This window comes from Dipodomys ordii, unplaced genomic scaffold (genome assembly GCF_000151885.1).
Source record: "Dipodomys ordii isolate 6190 unplaced genomic scaffold, Dord_2.0 Scaffold5, whole genome shotgun sequence".
Classification (NCBI taxonomy): domain Eukaryota; kingdom Metazoa; phylum Chordata; class Mammalia; order Rodentia; family Heteromyidae; genus Dipodomys; species Dipodomys ordii.
Genome location: NW_012267221.1, coordinates 37,343,248 through 37,366,305, shown reverse-complemented (window position 1 = coordinate 37,366,305; position 23,058 = coordinate 37,343,248). Strand labels below are relative to the sequence as shown.

General features: G+C 38.3%; 1 protein-coding gene across 2 annotated transcripts in view; it reads left to right on the top strand.

The window, feature by feature from the left end:
• The first annotated feature begins 10,383 nt into the window (after nt 1-10,383).
• Nucleotides 10,384-23,058, top strand: part of Stat4 (signal transducer and activator of transcription 4) — a 93,467-nt gene continuing 80,792 nt past the window's right edge. For both annotated transcript variants that reach the window (XM_013030099.1, XM_013030094.1), the window contains exons 1-3: nt 10,384-10,446; nt 13,084-13,212; nt 15,776-15,920. In XM_013030099.1, the coding sequence (XP_012885553.1) occupies nt 13,085-13,212; nt 15,776-15,920 (273 nt within the window). In that variant the 5' untranslated portion in view covers nt 10,384-10,446; nt 13,084. The remainder of the gene's footprint in view (nt 10,447-13,083; nt 13,213-15,775; nt 15,921-23,058) is intronic.

Sequence of the window (23,058 nt, the reverse complement as noted above, 5' to 3'; positions counted from 1 at the left end):
CACATGATCACGTCTGGCTTATTTGAAATCTGGTCCCTTGGACTTGAGTCCTCTAGTCTCCACATCCTGAGTAGCTGGGATGATCCCATCATGTGCAGCATATTCTTTTAAGAAGTCCTAATGAGGAATGATCAGAGTGGCCAAGTGCTAATTCAGCTCACGTCCGCCATGATGTCACCGTCTCACTAGACCAAATAATATTTCTTTTGATTGTTCTCTATCTTTGCTTTGCTCCACTTTTTGGGAAGAGCCCCTTGAGATACTAGTGTGGAAGTGGTTAGGTCTGGGAAATGTTCCTTTGGTATAGAGAAGGTAAATTGTCAGCATCTACAGGGGCAGATGTGTATGTATATTTTTAATTTACCAATTGAAATTGGGGCAAAATTTTCTTAAAGGCCTCGGTTGCCAGCTGGCTGTTTGGAGAATCTCCTCATATCTGCCTTTGAGGTTTTTGAGTTCACAGGACTTGATTTTAGGGCACTCATGATTGAATGGTTTTGTTATTATTCAGACCGCTGCTGGTGCTGCTGAGCTTTGGAGTCACTCTATGAACACCCTCATCTGAGCCCCTTACAGCATCATCTCAGTTCGCCTCCTTCACTCTCTGTAATCATAAAGCCAGAGTTCACCCTGCCCCTCCCCGCCCTCTTTTCCACATAGTTCAGCAGAGGAACACACATCTCAGGGCTGATGTACCTCTCACCAAAGTTGACTCCAGCCCTGAAGAATCCACGTGAGAGTTGCAGATGAACTTATACCGCACACGTTCAGAAGGAAGACAGTGAAGCTGCCTCCAATACCTCTCATTTCCCACAGACTCCTTAGCATTAGAAAGTTTACTCCTTCCTCCAATGACAGGCAATCTTGCATCCAGGTTCACATTTCCCTCCAACCAGTCATTTTTGCTCAGTGAGCAAAGTAACAACTATCCTGGAATCAACTTGCCTGGCTTGTAATAAAGCTCCTGCGGCATCTGGATTCAGGTACATTTTCTTGCTATCTTGAAATACTCCAATCTGAGTCCTGCAGCAGTGCCTGGCCGCAGACTCAGTACGGCCCTTCCCTTCCGCAGCCTGAAGGCAGTGTTTGCATGTTCAGTGCATTGTGGTTGTGGCTAAGCTTACCTCCTGTCTGTCTCCCACTGCACCCCATCCTAGTCATTCTTAACTTCTGTAGCATTTGTTCCTAGCATGGAGGTTCAACTGCGTACTTGTTAGTTTCTTATCACAAAATCAGGAAAGCAGTTAGAAAATATTTTGGATAGCATGAGTGGAAATTAAAATTCAAGATATCAGACTGTGTAAAACACAGCTTTAGTAAGGAAAATATAGACATGGGAAAGGAAAAGAATAAAGTTTCAGACAATGACTTATGTTTCCTCCTTAAGCAAATTGAAATAAAGTAAACAGAAGAAAGAAAGATAGGAGAAGAAATCAATGAAATACAAGACAGAGAATCAATGCACCTGAAAGCTTATTCTTTGAGAAGATCAATAAAATTGATAAACTTCTAGCCAGATTGTCCAGAAAGAAAGACATAATTACAGGGCTGAATGTAGTAACATTATTACAGTTCTTGTAGATATTTTTAAAGCGTAAAGGAAATATGAATAATTTTGTGCCTGTAATAACATCCTTAATAAAATGAGTAAGTTCCATAAAAATTAGCAAATTACGCTCAAGGAAAATTAAGTAACCCATATAGAGAGATTTCTAATAAAAATATTTGCAGCTTAAAAATTATCCACTAAAAAAACTCTGGGTAGAAATGGCTTCACTCTTGAATTCTTTCAGTTAAGGAAGCAATGCTAATTGCACTTAATTTCTTCCAGAAGATATTTCCCAACTCATTTTGAGACCAACATTACCCCAATAGCAAAACCTTAGACAACATAAAAAGAAAACTACAGATTAATATCATCAAGTAGAAGAAAAACTCCTTTTAACATAATAACAAACTAAATCTGCCAATATGTAAAAAGGTTAATAAATCATAACTAAATCAGATTTAGTCTAGAAATGCAAGAGTAGTTTAACATTTAAAAACCAAATTAGGCAAGGGAGGGGGAACAACAAAATGGTAAGACAAAGGACAAAGGGGAACCAATGCAACAACAATACTCACAAGACAATATGTTGGAAACGATATGTATAACTTAGGGGGTGAGGGGAGTATGCGTGAGGGAAAGTGGGAGAAAAATAGGAAGGGGTAACAAGTTTGACAAGAAATGTACTCACTACCTTACTTATGTTACTATGTACATCAGATTTAAAAAGCTTACAGCCAATATTGAACTTGACGATGATGAGTTAATGCTTTCCTGGTAAGACCAAGAACAAGACCACAGTGAACACTCTCCTCAGTCCTATCTGACATTGCATGGGAAAAAAATCTAGCTAATGCAATAAGACAAGAAAAATAAAAAGATTGAAAAGGGAGTTGAAAAGGGAGAAATAAGAATCTTTATTTACTAGTAATATGACTATGTATTTTTTTTTCCAGTCCTGGGCCTGGGTGTTGTCCTGAGCTTCTTTTGCTCAGGGCGAGCACTCTACCACTTGAGCCACAGTGCCACATCTGTTTTTTTCTGTTTATGTGGCACTGAGGAATTGAACCCAGGGCTTCATTTATGCACTCTACTACTAAGACACATTTCCAGCCCATTACTGCATACTTAATTTCAAAGATCTTCAAGAAAACTCATGGAACTAGTAGAAATTTAGTAAGCTCACAAATTACCATGTCAATACACAAAAGCTGATTGCAATGAGGAACTGCCATTTAATTTTTTTAAATTATGTCATTTATAACCAACAAAAAGTAGTAATTTGATATAATTCTTAAGCAAACTATGTGTAGGAATTGGACATTCAGGAAAAATATCTCAAAGAGGACATAAATAAATGAAAAGATATACTACATTAAAAATGCTCCCCTTTTTCATTTAGTATCTCTAGAACAAAAGCAATATTGGTCATTCATGAAGCCTAGGGCATTAAAGGAGGCATGCACCAGACTTGATATGAGATATTATCAATGACAGTGAGAGCATGGGTGGGAATGAAAAACCTGAACTAAGCAAGTCACTAGAAAACTTTTCTGGATTTGGTGGGGATGGGGGGAGAGGAGGGGAAGTCGGTTAATGTTTGTAACCCAAGTTCTTCAGGAGGTGGAGATTTAGGAGCATGGTGACAAAAAATTAACTAAATTTCATGTCAACCAATAAGCTGGGTATGGTGGTTTACTCTTGTAACACCAGTTAAGTGGAAGGAATAGGTAGGGGGATCACTGTTGTTTCAGGCAAGCCTGGGAAAAAGTGAGATCCTAGAACAATTATCAAAAAGTAAAAAAGGGTTAGGGTGTTGTTCAAGTGGTAGAGTGTCTGTCTAGTGAGAACAAAGCACTGAGTTAAAAATCCAGTACTAACAACAACAAAAGCCTTCCCCGGGGAGGACCAGGCCTCTCCATTAACCCTTCCATTCGTCTGCACACATTCTTTGAAGGACTGTTACATTCCAGTCATTGGGCTGGGCATTGAAACATGAAAAAAAAATAGCATTTAGTAGCTGACCCCAAATTCAGTGCCAGGATAGACCAGTACAGGAAGAAATGCATGAAATATAAGGCGGCTAAGAGAAAATGAACCGTCCAAATAGATTTCTGGGGGAAAAGCCTATAATTCAAATATTCTATACTAATCATTCCTTTCTATTTGTTTCTCTCTTCTTTTTCTTTCTTTCTTGCAATATGTATATAACTCAGAACCACCAGATTGCTAACAAGTTTTCTATCACTTAGGCCACACCTCATTCCCTTTGGACTTTCAAATATCTTTTTTCAGATAGAATGTACTCACTAATTTTTGCCTGGCTGTTCTTACACCATGATCCTCCTACTTCTGCCTCTTGAGTAGCTGAAATTATAGGCATGTATCACACAGCCCAGCTTTGTCTCTTGTAATTTGTGGCTGAGCAGAATCAGATCCTTAAGGTAGAAGTATAAACAAATGTTGCCAAATATGTTGTAACTCCTTTGACAATGTGTCTGGCATTGCTTTATGTTGTGAACTTTTAAATATATGTATATCTGTCCAGACATTCAAGGGGAGCTGGAGGATGAGAGTACAAGTACCATCTGTAACCAGTAGTCTATTTGGGATGTGAAGAAGATTGCATACCATAATAGAGCAGTATGAAGATTAGGTAGACAATGTGTATGATGTTCTCAGCATCATGTCTGGCATGGAGTTAGAGCCAAGTAAGTGATTGTTATTGTTGGAAAGAATGGTGATATGTGTACTGCAATACTTCAGAAGTGTCAGTAGAGGGTGCACAGTCACTAGGAGGTAGACCACAAACATGCTACATACACCTTTTGTACAAGACTCCATTCTAGTCTGGTGAAACTTGAGCTAACAGTACACAGATGACCTGGTGAGACCCACACCAAACTGTCTTTGGTATACCACTTTCTAATTACTTGGCACATACTACTGGGCGATACAATGTGTCTTTATGTATATACATATTCTGTCTGGCCAATATCCAAGTCCAGTGCCATGGTGCTTTCTCCAGGAAATATAAAAGCAGCAGCAGCAGCATGGGGGAAAAGCAAGGTTCTATCACAAAAGGAAAACACAACAAGGTTCGTATGGTTTGTATAAGAATGGAGAGAAGGTAGAGCTGGCTTAGTTCTCTTACTGACCACAAAAGCGACAGCCACCTTTATTCTCTGTCCTGCTATTATAAGCAGCTCTGCTCAGCATAGTTTACAGCACAGTCAGGAGAACAGACATGGACACCATTGTTATTTGTCAGTGTGAACCTGCCGACCTTTCAGGACCTGCCTTCTCTCCATTGCCATTGGCCGATATGTACAATTAGGGGGAGAGAAAGAGTCTTGTGACCTCCAAAGTTCCTCTCAGCTTCAGTATTACTCTGTTACCAATAGCTATTATTTACAGAGTATTTCCCCTTAGCTCATTACTTACATTAGATCTTTGAACCAATGTGGGATATAACACCCCCATTTTCATATATATATATATATATATATATATATATATATATATAGTAAAAATGTGTACAGAGGGGTTGCAGTTACATGAGTAAGGTAATGAGTACATTTCGTAGAGAGCATTGTTACCTCCTCCTTTGTTTTCTCCCTACCATCATTTCCCTCCTCACCTCCCCAACTCCTTCCCATTTTCAACATAGTGTCCTGTACATCTCATTGTCACAATGGGTCAGCCTGCATCCTCATTTAAGCGTTCCCCAATATCCTTCCCCTCCCCAAATTACAAAAATGTAATACAAGGTGCAGAATATCGCCATCAAATACAGTGAAAACAGGGGTTTTACCGTGAACACCCCCATTTTTTACAGACAGAGAAGTCGAGGCTCAGTGAATTCAGGTAACCTATCTACCTTGTACTATGAGAAAATGACTCACAAGAATGAAAAATCTAGTTTCCTGCAAGCCTATAAGCTAGAATTTCCCTCTAGGAATGAAACCACAAAAATTTAGGTATAGTGTTTATGATTGTAGGGGTCTTTTTTTAGACGGAAGAAAGGAATTTGGGAGGCTTTCAAATTGGGGGAAATATAGGGAATTCATTTTAACACTTAATTCTATTTATTTATTTATTTATTTATTTGGTCATGGGGCTTGAACTCTGGGCCTGGGCACTGTCCCTCAACTCTTTAGCTCAAAGCTAGTGCTCTACCACTTGAGCCACAGTGCCACTTCCAGTTTTCTGGTGGTTAATTGGAGATAAGAGTCTCATGGACTTTCCTGCCTGGGCTGGCCTTGAACCAGAAACCTCAGATCTCAGCTTCTGAGTAGCTAGGATTACAGGCAGGAGCTACCAGCACCTGACCATAACACTTAATTCTTCAACCAAGGGAAAAGTGTTCATTTGAGCAGATTTTCTCATGACAAGACAGCTCCAAGTAAATGGTTTTCAGTGTTAGCATATGTCAAAGATAGCAGAAGTTCTCTGCTGTCTGCAAATGCTTTTTTTTTTTTTTATAATATTGAGGTAACTTGGCCTTTCCTTCTGTCAGTACTGGGATTTGAACTCAGGGCCTCAAAATGCAGTTTTGCCTTTTTCTACTATGCTGATATTTGCACCAGAGAAGCAAAGCGACTTGGACTAAAACTGTTGTTGCCTCCACATGAAGTAAGGGGGTAAAGCCAAGTACTATAGCTGGTTATTGGATTTTTTCCCCTCATCACACACTTCTACGGAGATTTTAAATGCCAGTTTAACTGAAGAACATTCCGGTGAGGTGGTAAGAATGAATCGTTTTTCTGAGTGTCAGTTCTCAAGGATATATCTTCTGAACCATAGGTGATGAAATAGGAAGTGCACGTATGGAGGTATAATAGTTATCTGCGGGAGCAATACTCACTGTTGTGCGAGTTGCCATTGTGAGCCTTTCACTTCATGGCCTCATGGTCTGTTGCTAATAATAAATTAAACCTTTCCAGGCAAAATTCAGGAAGGCTTTGTATTCATGGTCTTGACCATGTCCCAGTACATAGCATGCTTTTCTGATGAAATCAGTGATGTTTTACGCACCATGTCTTTCTGCTATTGTAAGATGAAATTTTGGTATTTGGAAAACCTGCATCATTCAGTGGACCAATATTTTCCAAATGACCAATATGCCACCAAATCATGTGTGGGTGTAATTTCCATTCATAACACAAGACACTCCAATGAATTTTAATGTAACCATACATATGAAGTCTGTTGATAAGGTTCCAGACCCCATACTGCACCTAGCCCTCAAGAAATTACAACAGACTGAGTTTGAGTGTGGCATCATAGAAACACTGTTTTGTCTGAAAAGATCATTATAATACACTCTCCTTTTCCAACTACATAGATCTTTTCTAAAATGTCATTTTAAAACAGATAAAATGAAGAAGCAGATAGTAGGATCCAGCTGTCTTCTCTCAAGACAGATTTATTATACAGATTTCAAAAACATAAATCAGGGCTTGGGATGAGACTCAGTTAGTAAACACATACCATTTGTAAGGCTCTGGGTTCAAGTCCAAGTATCAGCAAAAAAATCAACATCATTCTCAGTAATATTTTTATGTTGGAAGACATACTTGTTTTTCATAAAATATTATTTAACACATAATGGGCATATAACTGGAATTCTTTTTGTTGTTGTTGTTATGGGGCTTGAACTCTGGGTCTGAACTCGGTCCCTCAGCTCTTCAGCTCAAGACTAGCACTCTACCACTTGAGCCACTGCGCCACTTCCAGTTTTCTGAGTGGTTTGTTGGAGATAAGAGTCTCACAGACTTTCCTGCCCAGGCTGGCTTTGAACTGCAATCCTCAGATCTCAGCCTCCTGAGTAGCTAGGATTACAGGCGTGAGCCACCAGTGCCCAGCTATCATTGGAATTTTAAATGAATGAATACTTTTTGGAGATGAAGTCATGCAATCTTTTTTTTTTCCCAGTCCTGGGACTTGAACTCAGGGCCTGGGCACTGTCCCTGAGCTTCTTTTGCTCAAGGCGAGCACTCTACCACTAGAGACACAGCACCACTTCCAGCTTTTTCTATTTAAATGTTTCTGAGGATTCAAACCCAGGGCTTCATGCATGCTAGGCAAGCACTCTACCACTAAGCCACATTGCCAGCCCTCATGCAAGCTTTTCTTTCTGTATGAACAGTGGCCTTCTACGTGTCAGTCTCTTGAGTAGTGAGGATTATAGGTGTGAATCCAGCCAGAGACTTAATTTTTTATGCAGTAAACTGAAAATTCATAAAGAATAATAATAAGCAAGAATTTAAGGGAGTTATTAATAATCGTTTGATTATTATGTATGCAGTATCTTAAGACAGTTTGAGAACAGCTGGAGGCATCCTAAGGTGAGATCCTCACAGGAGAAAGGGAAGATCCTTCAGCTCCCACAGCAGGCTTTCAACTGTTACACATTACTGTGACAAGGGCATTCCAAACCAGTGTGACTTCACACTTCCAGGAAGTGAAGAATGTCAAATGAGTGGACTATACCTGTGCTGTCCAGTGTGACAGCCACCAGCTTAATGTGGTTTTTCAGCACTTGAAATGTAGCTGGTCTGAACAGAGATGGTTCTAAGTGTGACAGGATACCCACCGGACCGCAGCAATTGAGTATGAAATAAAAAATGCAAAGTATTTTTTTTTTACATCTTTATGCTGAAATGTTAACATTCATGTATACATTGGGTCTTTGTAGTACTAAAGTTAATTTCACCTATTCCTTTTCCCGATGCAATGAGGTTATTGAGCAATTTTAAATTCGATGTGTGTCTTTGCATTTTATTCTTCTTGGACAGTGCTGCTTTGGGCAAGAAGTGTGGTAGCAATGGAGGGTCGGGGGGAAATTGCTCTGGGTTGCAGGAAAGGCTTCACCAGAGACAGGATTTTAATAAGTGAACAAGTTGGGAGAGAACACTCCAGGTGAAGGAAAGAGGGGAAAATGAACTACAACAGGTTGGTCTGGGCAGCAGAGGAGCATGGACTGGGTTACATGGGCTTCTTACAGGAAACCAAAGTTTCTTCCAATAGGTTGGGACCGAGCTGAACTGAAGTTTGAGTAACAAGGATAGGGACAGGATAAGCAGTGGGCCTGAAGGAAGGATTTCAGGTTATGATGGAATAACCAGAATTAGGTACTTTCTTCATGTGGGGATAGAGCAAGTTACCTAGACATTTGTGAGTTGGCTGGAGGTGACAACTGGGCTGTCCTGAACAGTATACTTAGAGCGATATAAAATTGACCGAAGGATTGATTGGCTTTGTCGGTGGGAGGAGAGGTGGAAATGAAGTTCATGATAACCATGTCACCCGGCCAGGAGGAGAACTTGGAGGGCACATCTGAGTCACAGCTAGTCAGAGTGAGTGGTGGATGAGGCCTTTCCCTGAGCATATTGTTCTGGGTGTGTGTGATCATAATGAGCCATGCTTCTGCTCTGCTTCCCATGGGCTTATCTTTAGGTTACCAATTATTTATAGAACTCTCATTTCATTCCAAGGAATTAACATAACTCTAAATAGATGGGTTGAAAAGACCACTAATGGAACTTTGGCCATGTCTCTGGCCCTCAGTGTCTCCAGCTATGAAACAGGATATAGAAGCTAATGGGACCAAAGCTTCCTCCAGCTCCGAGGTTCTAGAATGATGTCCCTGTCACAAAGGGCTAAGAATCTACCCCACCCCTCCCCTGTCTCCACCAGGTACAGAGCTCCTTAGTGTAGGAGGATGCTGGCTCATGAGGGCAGACATTAATGACCTGCACAGGAGTTGGCCCAATCCTCTGGGTGAGGCTGTCCTCCAAGTGAGCAGACCCTGCTAGAGTTGAAACACAGACAAGTCTATGAGTTTCCTGTGTCTATGAGTTTGGAGGTTTATGAGTTTAGAGCTAGTGACTGTGGCTACCCACAGCTTCCATTCCAGGAGCTGCCTTACCAGGATGTGTGGAGTTTGAAACGAGGAACACAGGGAGCCAAGGGCATAAGCTCTAGGTAAGTTTGCAGAGGATCCTGAGTTGTGTCAGGAACCCATTGAAAATGAAAAAAAAGGAGTGTACATCCCTGGCCCTCAAGTTTCTTCTGACAGCCTTAGTGCTCTTGAGGGTCCAAGGGGTGGGGGGCGCTGCAAAGGGCTTTCAGCTTGGCTCAGCTTTTTTTCCTTAAAAAAATGTGAAAATACCATATAGAGGGGTTACAATTACATGGGCAAGATAATGAGTACATTTCTTATCAAGCATTGTTGCCTCCTCCTTTGTTTACCCTTCACATCCCTTCCCATCTCCTGCCCCCTCCCACCTCTACACCCCCCTATCCCCCACCCCCTACCAAAGTTGTAAAGTTCATTTTTCGACATACCGACTTGTACATCTTATTGTTGCAATAGGTCCACCTGTATCCCTATTTAAACCATTTGTTTTTCCCCTTCCCCTCCACAAATTATACCAACATCAAATACAGTGAAAGCAGGGGTTATACCGTGGGGGAGGGACATATAAAGCAACAAAGAAATAATCTTATAAATATGTTAGAAACAATTGCATGAAAGAAAAAAAAAACATTTGAATACTTATCTTGGGGTTCATTTCACCTAACATCAACTTATCTGACCTTTTCTGCTTGTCTCAGACATATATTAGTTATTGCAAATAAGGGAAACCATGGGACCTATGTTTCTTTGGGCCTGGCTTACTTCACTTAATAGAATTAAGAATTTCTAGAATAGAGAGTGGGTGGGAACTGGCCCAAGTAAAGTCCCAAGACTCAGGTACTGACGCACAGGAAAGCCTCAAGTGGGTGGAGAAATGCAAATCCGCTTCTGACATGGCATCAGTGGCGGTGTCCTGGGGACTCTGAAGGGAGTTTGGACTTGAGGGCTGTGCTGCAGGGACCTGGGCTGAGAGCAGGTAAGCTATGCCGGGCAGACTCATCCTCTACTCAGGAGGATCTGCTCCTGCAGGGGCTTTACTTTGCATTTGGAGTTTTTCTCCTTTCTTTCTTTTTTTTTGCATTTGAACGAGGAGGGAAGAAAGAAAGAAAGAAAGAAAGAAAGAAAGAAAGAAAGAAAAAAAGAAAGAAAGAAAGAAAGAAAGAAAGAAAGAAAGAAAGAAAGAAAGAAAGAAAGAAAAGAGAAAAGAAAGAAAAGAGAAAAAAGAAGGGTACATGAGGAGATTCACAGATGGGGCAGGTCTCCCACTCACAGCCAGGAATCTAGGGAGGCTGAGCCCAGGGGATTAGGGGTTGTGGCTGCAGCCAGAGACGGGTCCCCAGGGCTAAAAGGAGCCCCCTCTTCACTTTTTTAGCCAGCGCTAGAGCTGATGGAGTCTGACATGAGTTTGGTTTATAAGAGCTTCAAAAAAAAAAAAAGCCTGCTGCTAAGGGGTGATTGTGGTTTTTGATAAGAGCGAACTTAGGGCAAGCCATCTCCTTTGCCAGGATCTGAGAGGCCAAGAGTCTGAGAGCCAAGGTTATACTGTTAGCCTTCAGAAGGGAGACCCAAATGCTCCCCACCCCTGCAACAGACAGGCACCCAGTTTTCAGAAGTTAAGATGTAGTTGTCTTGACACTGAAAATTCACCCTCCGCTAAAGAGAACACACCAGCCTGCTGGAGGCCTAACCACAGCCATTTCTCCAGGTTTCAATAGACAAGAATGTCTTAAGTCTATTTACACTTTATTTTTCCCCCTCTCAGCTCTGACTTCAGCTCTTTGAAAAGGAACTTCAGATTTTCAGAGTGCTTTAGGATAGATTAACTCTTCCTTAGAAAACAGATTTGTCATCCAAATCATAGCCAGGACTTCACAGCAGTAGAGTTAAAACTGTAATGCAATTTTCGGCTCCTGTTCTCTGCTGACATTATCTAGAATAAACTGGTAGAGCTGCAGCAAGGTAATGCTGACACTAGCCTGAAAACAGACATTCTGTTTTATGTGTAATGTAATATACAGCCAGGATCTGGAAAGTTCCACAGAGGGAGACCTCAGGTCTGTCTTAGGAACTGTATGTCTTGGGCAGATGTCATTTCACCTGTTTGGTCCTCAGGATTTTGTTTTTAACTTTTAAAACTGAATATTTACAATCTATCCATAACATCAAGAATGCCAATCTCTCTTTGCTTAGTAATATTTGTTGAGTTGCCAACATGATGCCTAGCACTGGAGTGTGCAAAGGTTTCATAAATTTAAAGTAATATGCAAATGAAGTTGGTTGTTTCCCCCCTACTTGCTTTCTCTTAAAAAAAAAACCTGCCAACAACAGTTTTCTTTCTATGACTTTCGATGACTTACTGAGAGCTCAAGCAAAAGATGCTCAAAAATGGTTCATTATGAAACCCAAAGAATACATATATGAAACTTACTGTCATGGTTGTTGTAGAAGCATAAGTAAACCTTAGCCTTTCTTTACTATATGTTGAAATATTGTGGTGATTAATAATCGAAAAGTTTATTTCTCTGGCCTAGTATTTCTGACAAAACTAAAAATTCTACAGTAGAGGAAAGTTAAGCATGGTAATTTTTAAGTGACAATATGGTGTAGGTTTTCTAGAGTTCAAGAATGAGTTCACAGCTTCTGTACCTGGCTGGAGCAGAGTTATGTGGGGGAAATAGGTACTTTTTGTTTTGTGACAATATGGCAATATGTCAAATATGTGTCAAGTGTGGCTTCTTCCTCTTTAAGTAACTTGAGGGTTACTTAAAGGTGCTACATAATACTATACAGATAGGCATCAGTCAAATTATAGTAGACTTAAAAAACTTTGCCTAGTTATAGTAGATCCACCATAGAGTTTGTAAATATATTTACTGATTTAGATTTTGAACTGATATAACTAGAACCCATGAAAATAAATGTATGAAATTCTTCAAGAGGCTAATACGGAATCATACCAGAATTTAGAAGCATTCAGCTGAATCTAGAAGCGAGACAAATCTGAAATAAAGAAAAAATAGTTTGAGCATTTTCATGAAATAGAGGCTTTTGGGGTGTCTTGGTTGCTATAGTCAATGTTATGCATATATTCATCTGCAAGTCACTTAGAGTCTAATAGTCCAGCAAAGGACAAGGAGAGAGCAGCTGATTGAGAATACAGATTGCTATAAAAAGTTGGGGAACCATACATCATGTTTTGGGGGCACAGAGAAAGCTTCTTGGAGTGGGCAAACAGAACAAGTGGTTGTATTAAAGCAAGGAAACATGAGGTTTGGGGGCAAAGGAAAAAACCTGCCTTGTTCATTAGAAATAAATTATTAAAAAAAAAGAGGATTTGCTAGATCAAAATAGCATTTTTCTGTCTTCTTTGAAAGTCTACAAAAGTAGAGGTTGGGTAAAGTGGTTCATGCCTATAATCTCAGTTATTCTGAAGGCAGAGAGAATCATGGTTTCAAGCCAGCCTGGGGCAAAAATGTGAGACCTTAACTCATAAAGTAAAGCAAAAAAAGGCCAGCAGTATGGCTCAAGAAGTGGTTGTCTAGCAGGGAAACACATGTAATCATTACCAATCAATAATATTTTAAAAATTATTATTTTACCTCTTCTTTTATAGCATGTCTCAATGGAATCAAGTCCAACAGTTAGAAATTAAGTTTTTGGAGCAAGTAGATCAATTCTATGATGACAATTTTCCTATGGAAATACGACATCTGCTGGCCCAGTGGATTGAAAATCAAGACTGGTAGGATTGACTATTTTCCCTAGAAGTTAATATGTAAATGCTTTATGCTCTGTCCTTATGGATTTATGATATGATCTGCATTTGACTCAGTAGATAAATTATTTTCAGGTAAAGAATTCTTCAAGGCTTTAAAAGGCCTTCTTAATCGAGGAGAACTGAGCTAGCCTGGGCAGGAAAGTCCATGAGACTCTCATCTCCAATAAACTACTGAAAAAGTGGGAAGTGGAGCTGTTGCTCAAGTTGTAGAGTGCTAGTCTGGAGAAGAAAGAAAAATAAAGGAAGGAAGGAGAAAGGACAGAGAAAGGAAGGAAGGAGAGAGAGAGAAAGAAAGAAAGAAAGAAAGGAAAGAAGGAAGGAAGGAAGGGAGAGAAAGACAGAAAGAAAGACAGAAAGAAGACAGAAAGAAAGAAAGAAACAAAGAAACAAAGAAAGAAAGAAAGAAAGAAAGAAAGAAAGAAAGAAAGAAAGAAAGAAAAGAAAGAAAGAAAGGAAGGAAGGAAGGAAGGAGGAAAGGAAGGAAGAAAGGAAGGAAGGAGGAAAGGAAGGAGGAAAGGAAGGAAGGAGGAAAGGAAGGAAGGAGGAAAGAGAAAGAAAAAAGGAAGGAGGAAAGAAAGAGAGAGAGAAAGAAAGGAAGAAGGAGGGAAGGAAGAAAGGAAGAAAGGAAGGAAGGAAGATAAAAAACTAGAGAGATAGACCCAGGCCCTGAGTTCAAGCCCCAGGACCAGCACAAAAAAGAAGAAAAAATAAGAACCGTTATCCTTTGTATAGATGAAACCCTAGTGGTTTTGATGTATTGTTTTTGTGTAAACCAACTCCACCCCCCAATACTTTATGCCTTAACCAAGAAACAAAACTGTTATGTCTGAATGCAATATTTTGATAGAACATTGATCAATGAATGTTCTTTTGAAGAACTGTTTCACCTTTTCTAGGAAGCTTTCATTCCCCACCTCCAGCATATCCCTCATCCTGCCCCAGCTAGCCATCTAATGGATTTGTATTCTCAAATAGCCTCCTTTCCTGGCCTTTGCTTTCTCTACCCCTATTAAAATTGGAACAACTTCAAGGCAGGTAATATGCTCTGTATTGACTATACTGGGCCTTTGTAGGTGAGAACTACCTCTGAAGATCTTCTTTGATGTGAAACTATGCATGAATCATAAAAGCACTGCTCACTTTTACATTGAATTTTTTGCTTCAATTACCTTATTATTTTTATTAATTTCATTTTTTCTGAACTTCAAAAGGTTGTACAGGGGGTTACAATTGACCGTGTCCATCTAAGAGTCCAGTGCTTCCTTTTCATAGTCACCTCTTCCATCATTCTGCCCATGCTATCTGTTCCTTCCCTCTTCATATTTCCCATTTCCTTTATCACTTAGGTACATTGAGTATTTTTCAATCATCTTTTTATTGTGATTTTGAAGTATACCATTTAGTGGCATTCAGTATATTCACATTTTTGTGCAATTATCACCATTGTTTGTCCACAGAACTTCGTCTTCCCCAACTGAAACTCTGTACTCATGCAACAATAACTTCTATTTTTCCAACCCCAGCTTCTGGCAGTCCCATTCTGTTTTTCTCTATGAATTTAACTACTCTAGTTTCATATAAGTGAAATCATATAATTTTTGTCCTTTAATGTCATGTGTTGAAGAGTAGTTCGTTGGTCACTTGGTGTAGTGTTTTCCAGACTGATTCATACTGTTGTTGAATGTATCTTTTATTTTTTTCTTTTTGTGTCAGTCCAGGGGCTTGAACTCAGGTCCTGGATGCTGTCCCTGAGCTTTTTATGCTCAAGGTTAGTGGTTTACCTACCACTTGAGCCACAGCTCTACTTACAACTTTTTTTTTTTTGAAGTTAACCATGAGGCATGATTCTCACAGACTTTGCTGCCCAGTCTGGCTTTGAACCTCAGTTCTCAATTCTCAGCCTCCTGAGTAGCTAGGATTACAGGCACCCGCCACCAGCACCTGGCTGCCTGTATCATTTTGAGGTCAAATAACATTGCATTTTAACTATTTATCACCCTTTTTTTTTTGGATCCATTCATTGTCAATGAATATTTGTGTTGTTTCCCCTTTTTGCTATTGGCAATAAAGTTGCTGTGAACATACAGATATTCACATATAGATATTCACATATCTATCTGTTTGAATCTTTGCTTTCAATTTTTTGGAAAACATATACAAATGTAGAATCATTGGCTCCTTTTATAATTTTGTGTTCATTATGTTGAGTAACTGTTACACTGTTTGCTACAGTAGCAGTACCATTTTATATTCTCATCAGCAATACAGGTTTCATTTTGTAATATCCTTGCCAATATGTGTCGACTATTTTGTTTTATTTCTTTGGGTTTGATATTGGCATCCTAATAAATGTGAGATGGTATCTATAGTTTTGATTTACAGTTTCCAAATGATAAGTGATGTTGAGTATCTTTTTATGTGTGCTTTCACTATGGAACAGACTCAACATTTTAAAATTCACATTGCAAAAAAGTAGATATATTACTAAGATTTTTTCCTGGTGAGTAATAACACTTTTATTTTTCAGGGAGGCAGCTTCTAACAATGAAACCATGGCAACAATTCTCCTCCAAAACTTATTAATACAACTGGATGAACAGTTAGGTCGTGTTTCTAAAGAGAAAAACCTGCTCCTGATACACAATCTAAAGAGAATTAGAAAAGTTCTTCAGGTGAGAAAACACTCTACTTCTTTCAAAATATTTACATATGTAAAGCTTAAATCTAGTAAAAACAATCAGACATACATCCTGAGTTTATTTTTAAGCCAGATTTAAGGGTAAAACATTTTTGGAATTCTTTTACCATTTAAAAATTTATGGATGGATTAATATGTATTCTTCATGAAATTTTGAATCTAATATATGTGTTACTTATGTGGATTGTTTACACATCATAATCAAGCTCAGTAGCACTGGAACAGAGATTTATAAGACAGTACATCCCTTGCCTTTGTCTTTTAATAAAAATTTGAGTTAGTATTATTCTCATTCATAAAATAAATAGAAGTATTCTATGTGTATGTTGCAATAGTTGAACTAGTAATAATGCATTATTATCAACTTAAAATACAAGGTTTCATTAAAATGCATTTTTGTGCCACATAATTCTATGGACCTCAACAAATATGTAATGTGCTATGCCTACCACATGCCTCCTTTCCTTCATCTTGAGTGCCTAGAAATTACTGACCTTTTTACTCTCTGTATAGTTCACCTTTTTTTTTTTTGGTCCAGTCGTGGGGCTTGAACTCTGGGCCTGGGCGCTGTCCCTCAGCTCTTCAGCTCAAGGCTAGCACTCTACCACGTGAGCCACAGCGCCACTTCCAGCTTTTTTCTTTTTGCTTATGTGGTGCTGAGGAATCAAACCCAGGGCCTCAGGCATGCAAGGCAAGCGCTCTACCACTGAGCCATCTTCCCAGCCCCTGTTTCTTCTTTTATTAAAAATTTTGTAAAGATGCTGTACAGAGAGGGGTTACAGTTACATGAGTACTGTAATAAGTACATTTCATGTCGAACATTGTTACCTCCTCCTTTGTTTTTTTCCTACTATCCTTTCCTTCCCCCTTCCTCCAAAGTTGTAAAGTTCATTTCCAGCATAGTGTCTTGTGAGCATCATTGTTGCAATGCGTTATCCTGTGTCCTTGTTTCAGAATTTTGTTATTTTTCTTCCACTCCCCAAATTAGATAAATGCAAGATGTAGGGCACCAAAATCAAATACAGTGACAACGGGGATATACCATAGGAGGAAGAACATACAAAAGAAACAAAGAAAAATCACATAGTACATTAAAAACAACAACAACAAAGAAAAACCACTTGTGTCCATATCTTGGGGTTCATTTTGCTTAGCATCATCTTATATAGTCATATGTACGTAGCTTTTGAGCTGTTCTGCACATCTGATAAGATTATCCTAGATATCTACTAATTATTGCAAATAAGGGAAACCATGGGACCTATATTTCTTTGGGTCTGGCTCACTTCACTTAATATGATTTTTTTCCAAATCTTTGCATTTCCTAACAAATGTGAGTATCTATCTATCTATCTATCTAGCATTTTCTTGAGCCATTCATCTAGTGAGGGGTATCTGGTTGGCTCCATATCTTAGCTATGGGTTCTATTTTCTTTCTCAGTGCTTTACACTGAGAGCCCAGCACATAGCAAGGGCTTTGTGTGTTTACTTTTAATAAATGAAAAGTGGACTATTGTTTTATTGCAATGCTACCCTTAACTGTTGGAACAAACATCACATTATTGCAAATGCATGTTAATCAGGATCCACAAGAGCTACTTACATTATGACTTTTTTCTTGCTGAAGTTGGTCATTTGTAAGGATGGAAGGAATTGGCTCTGCAAAGGAGTGTATTTAGAACCAAACATCTATGTGAGAGAAGATAGTTTAGATGGGACTAGAAGCGGGAAGAGCTGAAGAAGTCTGTTAGAGGAAGAAAAGAGACACTGAGCATTTGGCAGTGTGAGGAAATACACTAACTCTTGAAGAGGAAAAAAGAACCAGCCTTCACCTTGGGAAGGAAAGTGATCTTTCTGAACCTATACCAACTCCCCAGGAACTGAGTAAGTCAAGACTCTTTGACTAAAGGACTCTTTGACTCTTTGGACTAAAGGAATACAGAAGATTTTGAAGTTCCTCACACACGAAGATACAGTACAGTGACAGAGTGGAGATTCACTTAGAAATCACATAGGAGGACTTGTGCCACTTTGTAACTGCCCGCTCTGCTTTCATGAGAAAGTTATAGTCAGACTGAAAGAGATGTAGATCGAGGTCTAACATTGTATCACATTTTAGAACAATTTTAGAGCAAAGTACATCACTTTAAAAATGTATACACACAGTATTATTCTCAAATCTTGGATGGACAGCTCAATGGTCAAGGTACAGAATATTCTCTATGCTCAAAAATCTCTCCACGCTTTTTCCTAGTCTCTACCACTCACAAAGATGATGACCATTGTGACTTATACTGCTGTAGATTTCTTTTGGAAGTCTTGGACTTCATATGAATGAAATTTTACAGAATGATTTTCTGAGATTGGATTATTTCTTTTCTCCATTATAAGATTTATCTAAATGATATGTGCATTGATATTTTGCTCTTTTTAAAAATCAGTTATAGCTTAGTAAAGCTTAGTTAAAGCTTAGTTAGAGCTTAGTAAAATATAATACAATTTATCCATTCTCATGTGAGTGGAAACAGTTTTTGCCTAGGTAATGTACAAGCTATTGTATATTATTTATGATATATAGCTTTTGCATATTATAATTAAAACTTGTAAGTATTCTTATTCATATCTTTGAGTAGGTATAAGCATTTTTTTTGAATGGATTCCTTAAAGTAGAATGGTTTGGGTTTAGGAGAGGATACCACCCAACTTCTTTCTGTGATCTTTTCTTTCTTTCTTTCTTTCTTTCTTTTTTTTTTGTCGGTCCTGGGGCTTCAACTCTGGGCTTGGGCACTGTCCCTCAGCTCTTCAGCTCAAGGTGAGTGCTCTACCGCTTGAGCTACAGCACCACTTCTGGTTTTCTAGTGGTTTATTGGAGATAAGAGTCTCACAGACTTTCCTGCCCAGGCTGTCTTTGAACTGTGATCCTCAGATCTCAGCCTCCTGAGTAGCTAGGTTTACAGGCGTGAGCCACAGGCTCTCAGCTTCCCACCACCCAACTTCTTATACTGCCACGAAAGGCATTGTGAGTTCAGTGGCTCTACTCCTTGCTAACTCAGGTTGTCAGTCTTTATTCAGTTTGGTCATCTTAGTGTGTATATAGTGCTATTTCATTGTAATATTAATTTCCTTTCTCCTGATGGCTAAGCAGGTTGAGAATATTATGTTAAATGGATACTTTGATATCCTCTTTTCTAAGTGTTTGTTGAAGTTTTTTCCCCATTTAAAAATTGCTTTGTCTGACTTTGTTTTATTGATTTGTACTCTTTTATATATTCAGGATGAGTCCTTTCTTGATACATGTACCATAAATATTTTCTTCTACAGGGGGACTTTCATTTCATCCTTCCAAAAATGATGATGAACCAAAGCTCTTAGTTTTAATAAGGTATAATTTTTTTGCCAGTCCTGGAGCTTCAACTCAGGGCCTGGGCACTATAATTGAGCTTTTCTTTCTCAAGGCTAGCAATCTACCACTTGAGCCACAGCACCATTTTCCATTTATGTGATACTGAGGAATCAAACCCCGAGCTTCATTCATGCTAGGCAAATGCTCTACCACTAAGCCCCATTCTGAGCCCAGATACAATTTTTTATAGGTCTTTATTGTAAAGGTGATGAACAGGGGAGTTACAGTTACCTACATAAGGTAATGCATACATTTCCTTTTAAACACTGTTACCCCCTCCCTCATTTTCTCCCTGAGTTGTAATTTTGTTGTTGTCAGTTGTGGGGCTTGAACTCTGGGCCTGGATGCTGTCCCTGAACTCTTCAGGTCAAGGCCATTACTCTACCACTTGAGCCACAGTGCCACTACCAGTTTTCTGGTGGTTTATTGGAGATAAAGAATCTCACAAACTTTCCTGCCCAGGCTGTGATCTTCAGATCTCAGCCCCCTGAGTAGCTAGGGATTACAGGCGTGAACCACCGGCACCCGGCTCTGAGATATAATTTTTAAAAAGCTTTAAGCTTAATGTTTTTTGAGCAGCATCTTTAAAATCTTTGCTTGTTTCTATCAGAAAGACAATCTTCTAAGTTTCCTTTTGAGACCTTTAGTATGTTAACTTTCAAGAGTTTTATCTTTGGAATTGACTTTTGTGTCTGGTACATGATGGGAAGTCAAGGAAGAATTTTCCATATAAATAAGGCAGGTGACCCTGAACCCTATGTTGAAATAACCATCCCTTTGTCCAGTAGATTGCAACAGTATTTTTTTATGAATCAGGTGTCTTGTATTTATGTGGCTCTATGTTAATCTGTCTTTCCTTGTACCTATACAACTAATTTATAGAATTATAATATGATATATTGAAAGTCCATACATTTTGTTCTGTTTCTTTAGGATAGTCTTGACTTTTCTTGATGCTTGGAACATTCATTTAATTGTTAGGAATTTTTTTATCATTTTCTACAAATAAATCTATTGAGATTTTTATTGGAATTATAGCAAATGATCTGTACATTATTTTAGGAAAAATGATATCTTAATGATGCCATCTTCCAATCTGTGAACATGAAACATCTTTCTATTTACCCTGACCTTTCCTTTCAGCAATGTTTTACAGTGTTAAATTATGTTTTTGCATCTTATGGATATACCATAATTTAACCAGTCTAAAATGGGCAATTCTACTTCCAATTCTTACTCTATTACATCTTCATAAGCATAATGAATGATATCACATGAATCATAAATTATCATTTTAAAGGGCTATAATAAATCATACCTAAATCACTTTGATCTTTCCTATTTCTTAAATTTCTAGGGAATGATACTGCATAAACAGACTTTGTAGCTTTTTCAAGCCTTTACCAACATGATCTCTAGGAAATGCTTCCTTTCATCACCTCTGCTATGAATTAAACTTACCTTTTCATTATTTGTTTTGTGAACCAAACAACTTGTCAGTAAATGAAACATATCATCATTAAAAATTAGTCTCTGTCCATTATAAAGACAGAAACTATATCTTATAGATAATAGATTTAACTTGTGAATGACTTTGGTTTGAGCTCCTCTTTCAAAGATAGGCAAGTCTCATAAGTTATTGAGCCAGCAAACTTCATGCTTCCTGAGCCAGGCTGAGGGATTATTTTTGAATTTTTTATGTTTGCTGATACAGCTTACTAACATACTTACTGGCTTTCAAACAACTTGTTTCAAAGGGGGGATATATAGATAGATGTCTCTATATAGAGATACAGAGATATATCTTCAACAATATTTATTAAACATAGATATGCAACATTACTTAATCCTATCTTTAACTGATAGCAACTGTAATTATTATAGTGTATTTCCTACCAATATTAACTTACTTTAAACATTAATATTGTATTATGATTTCCTTTCCTAATCCTAATATATTCACTTATAGTAAACATCTTCCATAAGATTAAGTATTTTTCAGTGTTGTTTTCATTTACCTATTAACTGAACATTTACTGTTTTGCACCAATAGTAACAGGTGTTGCATGAAAACCTATTGTTAAACTTTCATTCACATTTATGATTATTTTGCTAGGTCAATGAGTTTCTATCCCGTGCATCAAAATCACTTGGAGTGGTATAGTTTCTAATACTCACTAGTGATGAGTCTAAACTAGTATATTAGTGAGGACAATACTAGCTACTGTGCTGTCAACAAAATTGTATTTACTGTGCCATTTAACAGTCTAATGCTTAATATTCTGGTAGGTGAGTGGGTGGCTTTCCTTCTCACAGTAATTTGGGAATCTAAGTTCCTCCCAGTAGAGCTCTGGTCTTTTTTTAGGGACTGGAAGCCTCTACAGACAGAGAAAGAACTTAAAGTCACAGCTCCCTCTTGCATGCCTTGGCTTAGACATGATGCATTATATCTGCATCTCAAGCAGGAGCTAGTATACTTGCTTCGTCTGCCACATGAGTGGTGAGGAAGCATAACCCTGGCTAGGCTTCCCACACCTATTTTCCAAGAGAAAACTGGAATTTTGGTGTACAGTTAAGTTTGCTCACCACTTTTAGTAAAAGCAATTTGGAAAATCATTTGAAGTATCCAAGTTTAATGTGATAGAGCAATCAATTTCAAAATATGGGATTACAGAGGTGGCCAGCATAATAACAAAACTGTGAAAATGATCTAGAAGTATGTCTATTCATCCTACATACAGTGCTACGAAAAAACATTAACATTCCAATAACTATTATACTGAAACTGACTTTAGTCTGTGCCATTCTTTTATGATAATCTTAAATAAGCCTCTTTATTTTTTTTACTACTTATGGTGGTCCTGTGGTTTGAATGTGACAGGCATACTTCTAGTCTCTCACATCTCTCTTTAACTGAAGATGTGATTCATTCTATCACCATGGAAAGATGACTATGTTATTGAGTGATCAAAACACTGAACACCAGGTCTAGTGATGGTCCACAGACATTGGGGAGGAAATAAAAGATGGGGTTCTCACCAACCATTGGCTTTCTTATTACTTGAACTCTTAAAAACTAAGTTCAAATGGCCTATGTATGTTTTTAAATCCAGATTCACAGACTTCCTTCCAAGAATTTCCAGGACATAGCCCAGAAATCTGTAATTCATAAGAGTTTCACTAGTGATTCTGATAAATATATAAAGGGTGAAACACATCCCAGGGATAAATTTCTAAGCAGTGGAATTACTATGTCAAGGGATGTGAAAAATGTGAAGGCTTTTGATAAGTATTGTACACACCAGTTTATATTCTCACCAGCATGTATAAAAGCTCATCCGCTCATCAGCATCCAGGAGTAGATAGTGTTTTAATCTTGGCCATTTTTATGAATGAAAAATGATATATCTGATTTATTCAGACAGAACTGATAGTTTGTTGCTTTGGTTCTCTTTGAAGACAGGCTCTGTCCCATCTTTCTTTCTTCTTGACTGTGTAGGTAGATTCATCTTCTGTTAGGAGTGTAGATCCTGCAGCCCCACTTGCAATTCTTCTTTTTTTTGAAATTTTATGTCATCTTTTTATTTATTTTTTTAAACTAATTTTTATTGTGAAAATATTGTACAGAGGGGTTACAATTACATGGGCAAGATAATGAGTACATTTCTTATCAAGCATGTTGCCTCCTCCTTTGTTTCCCCTTCCCATC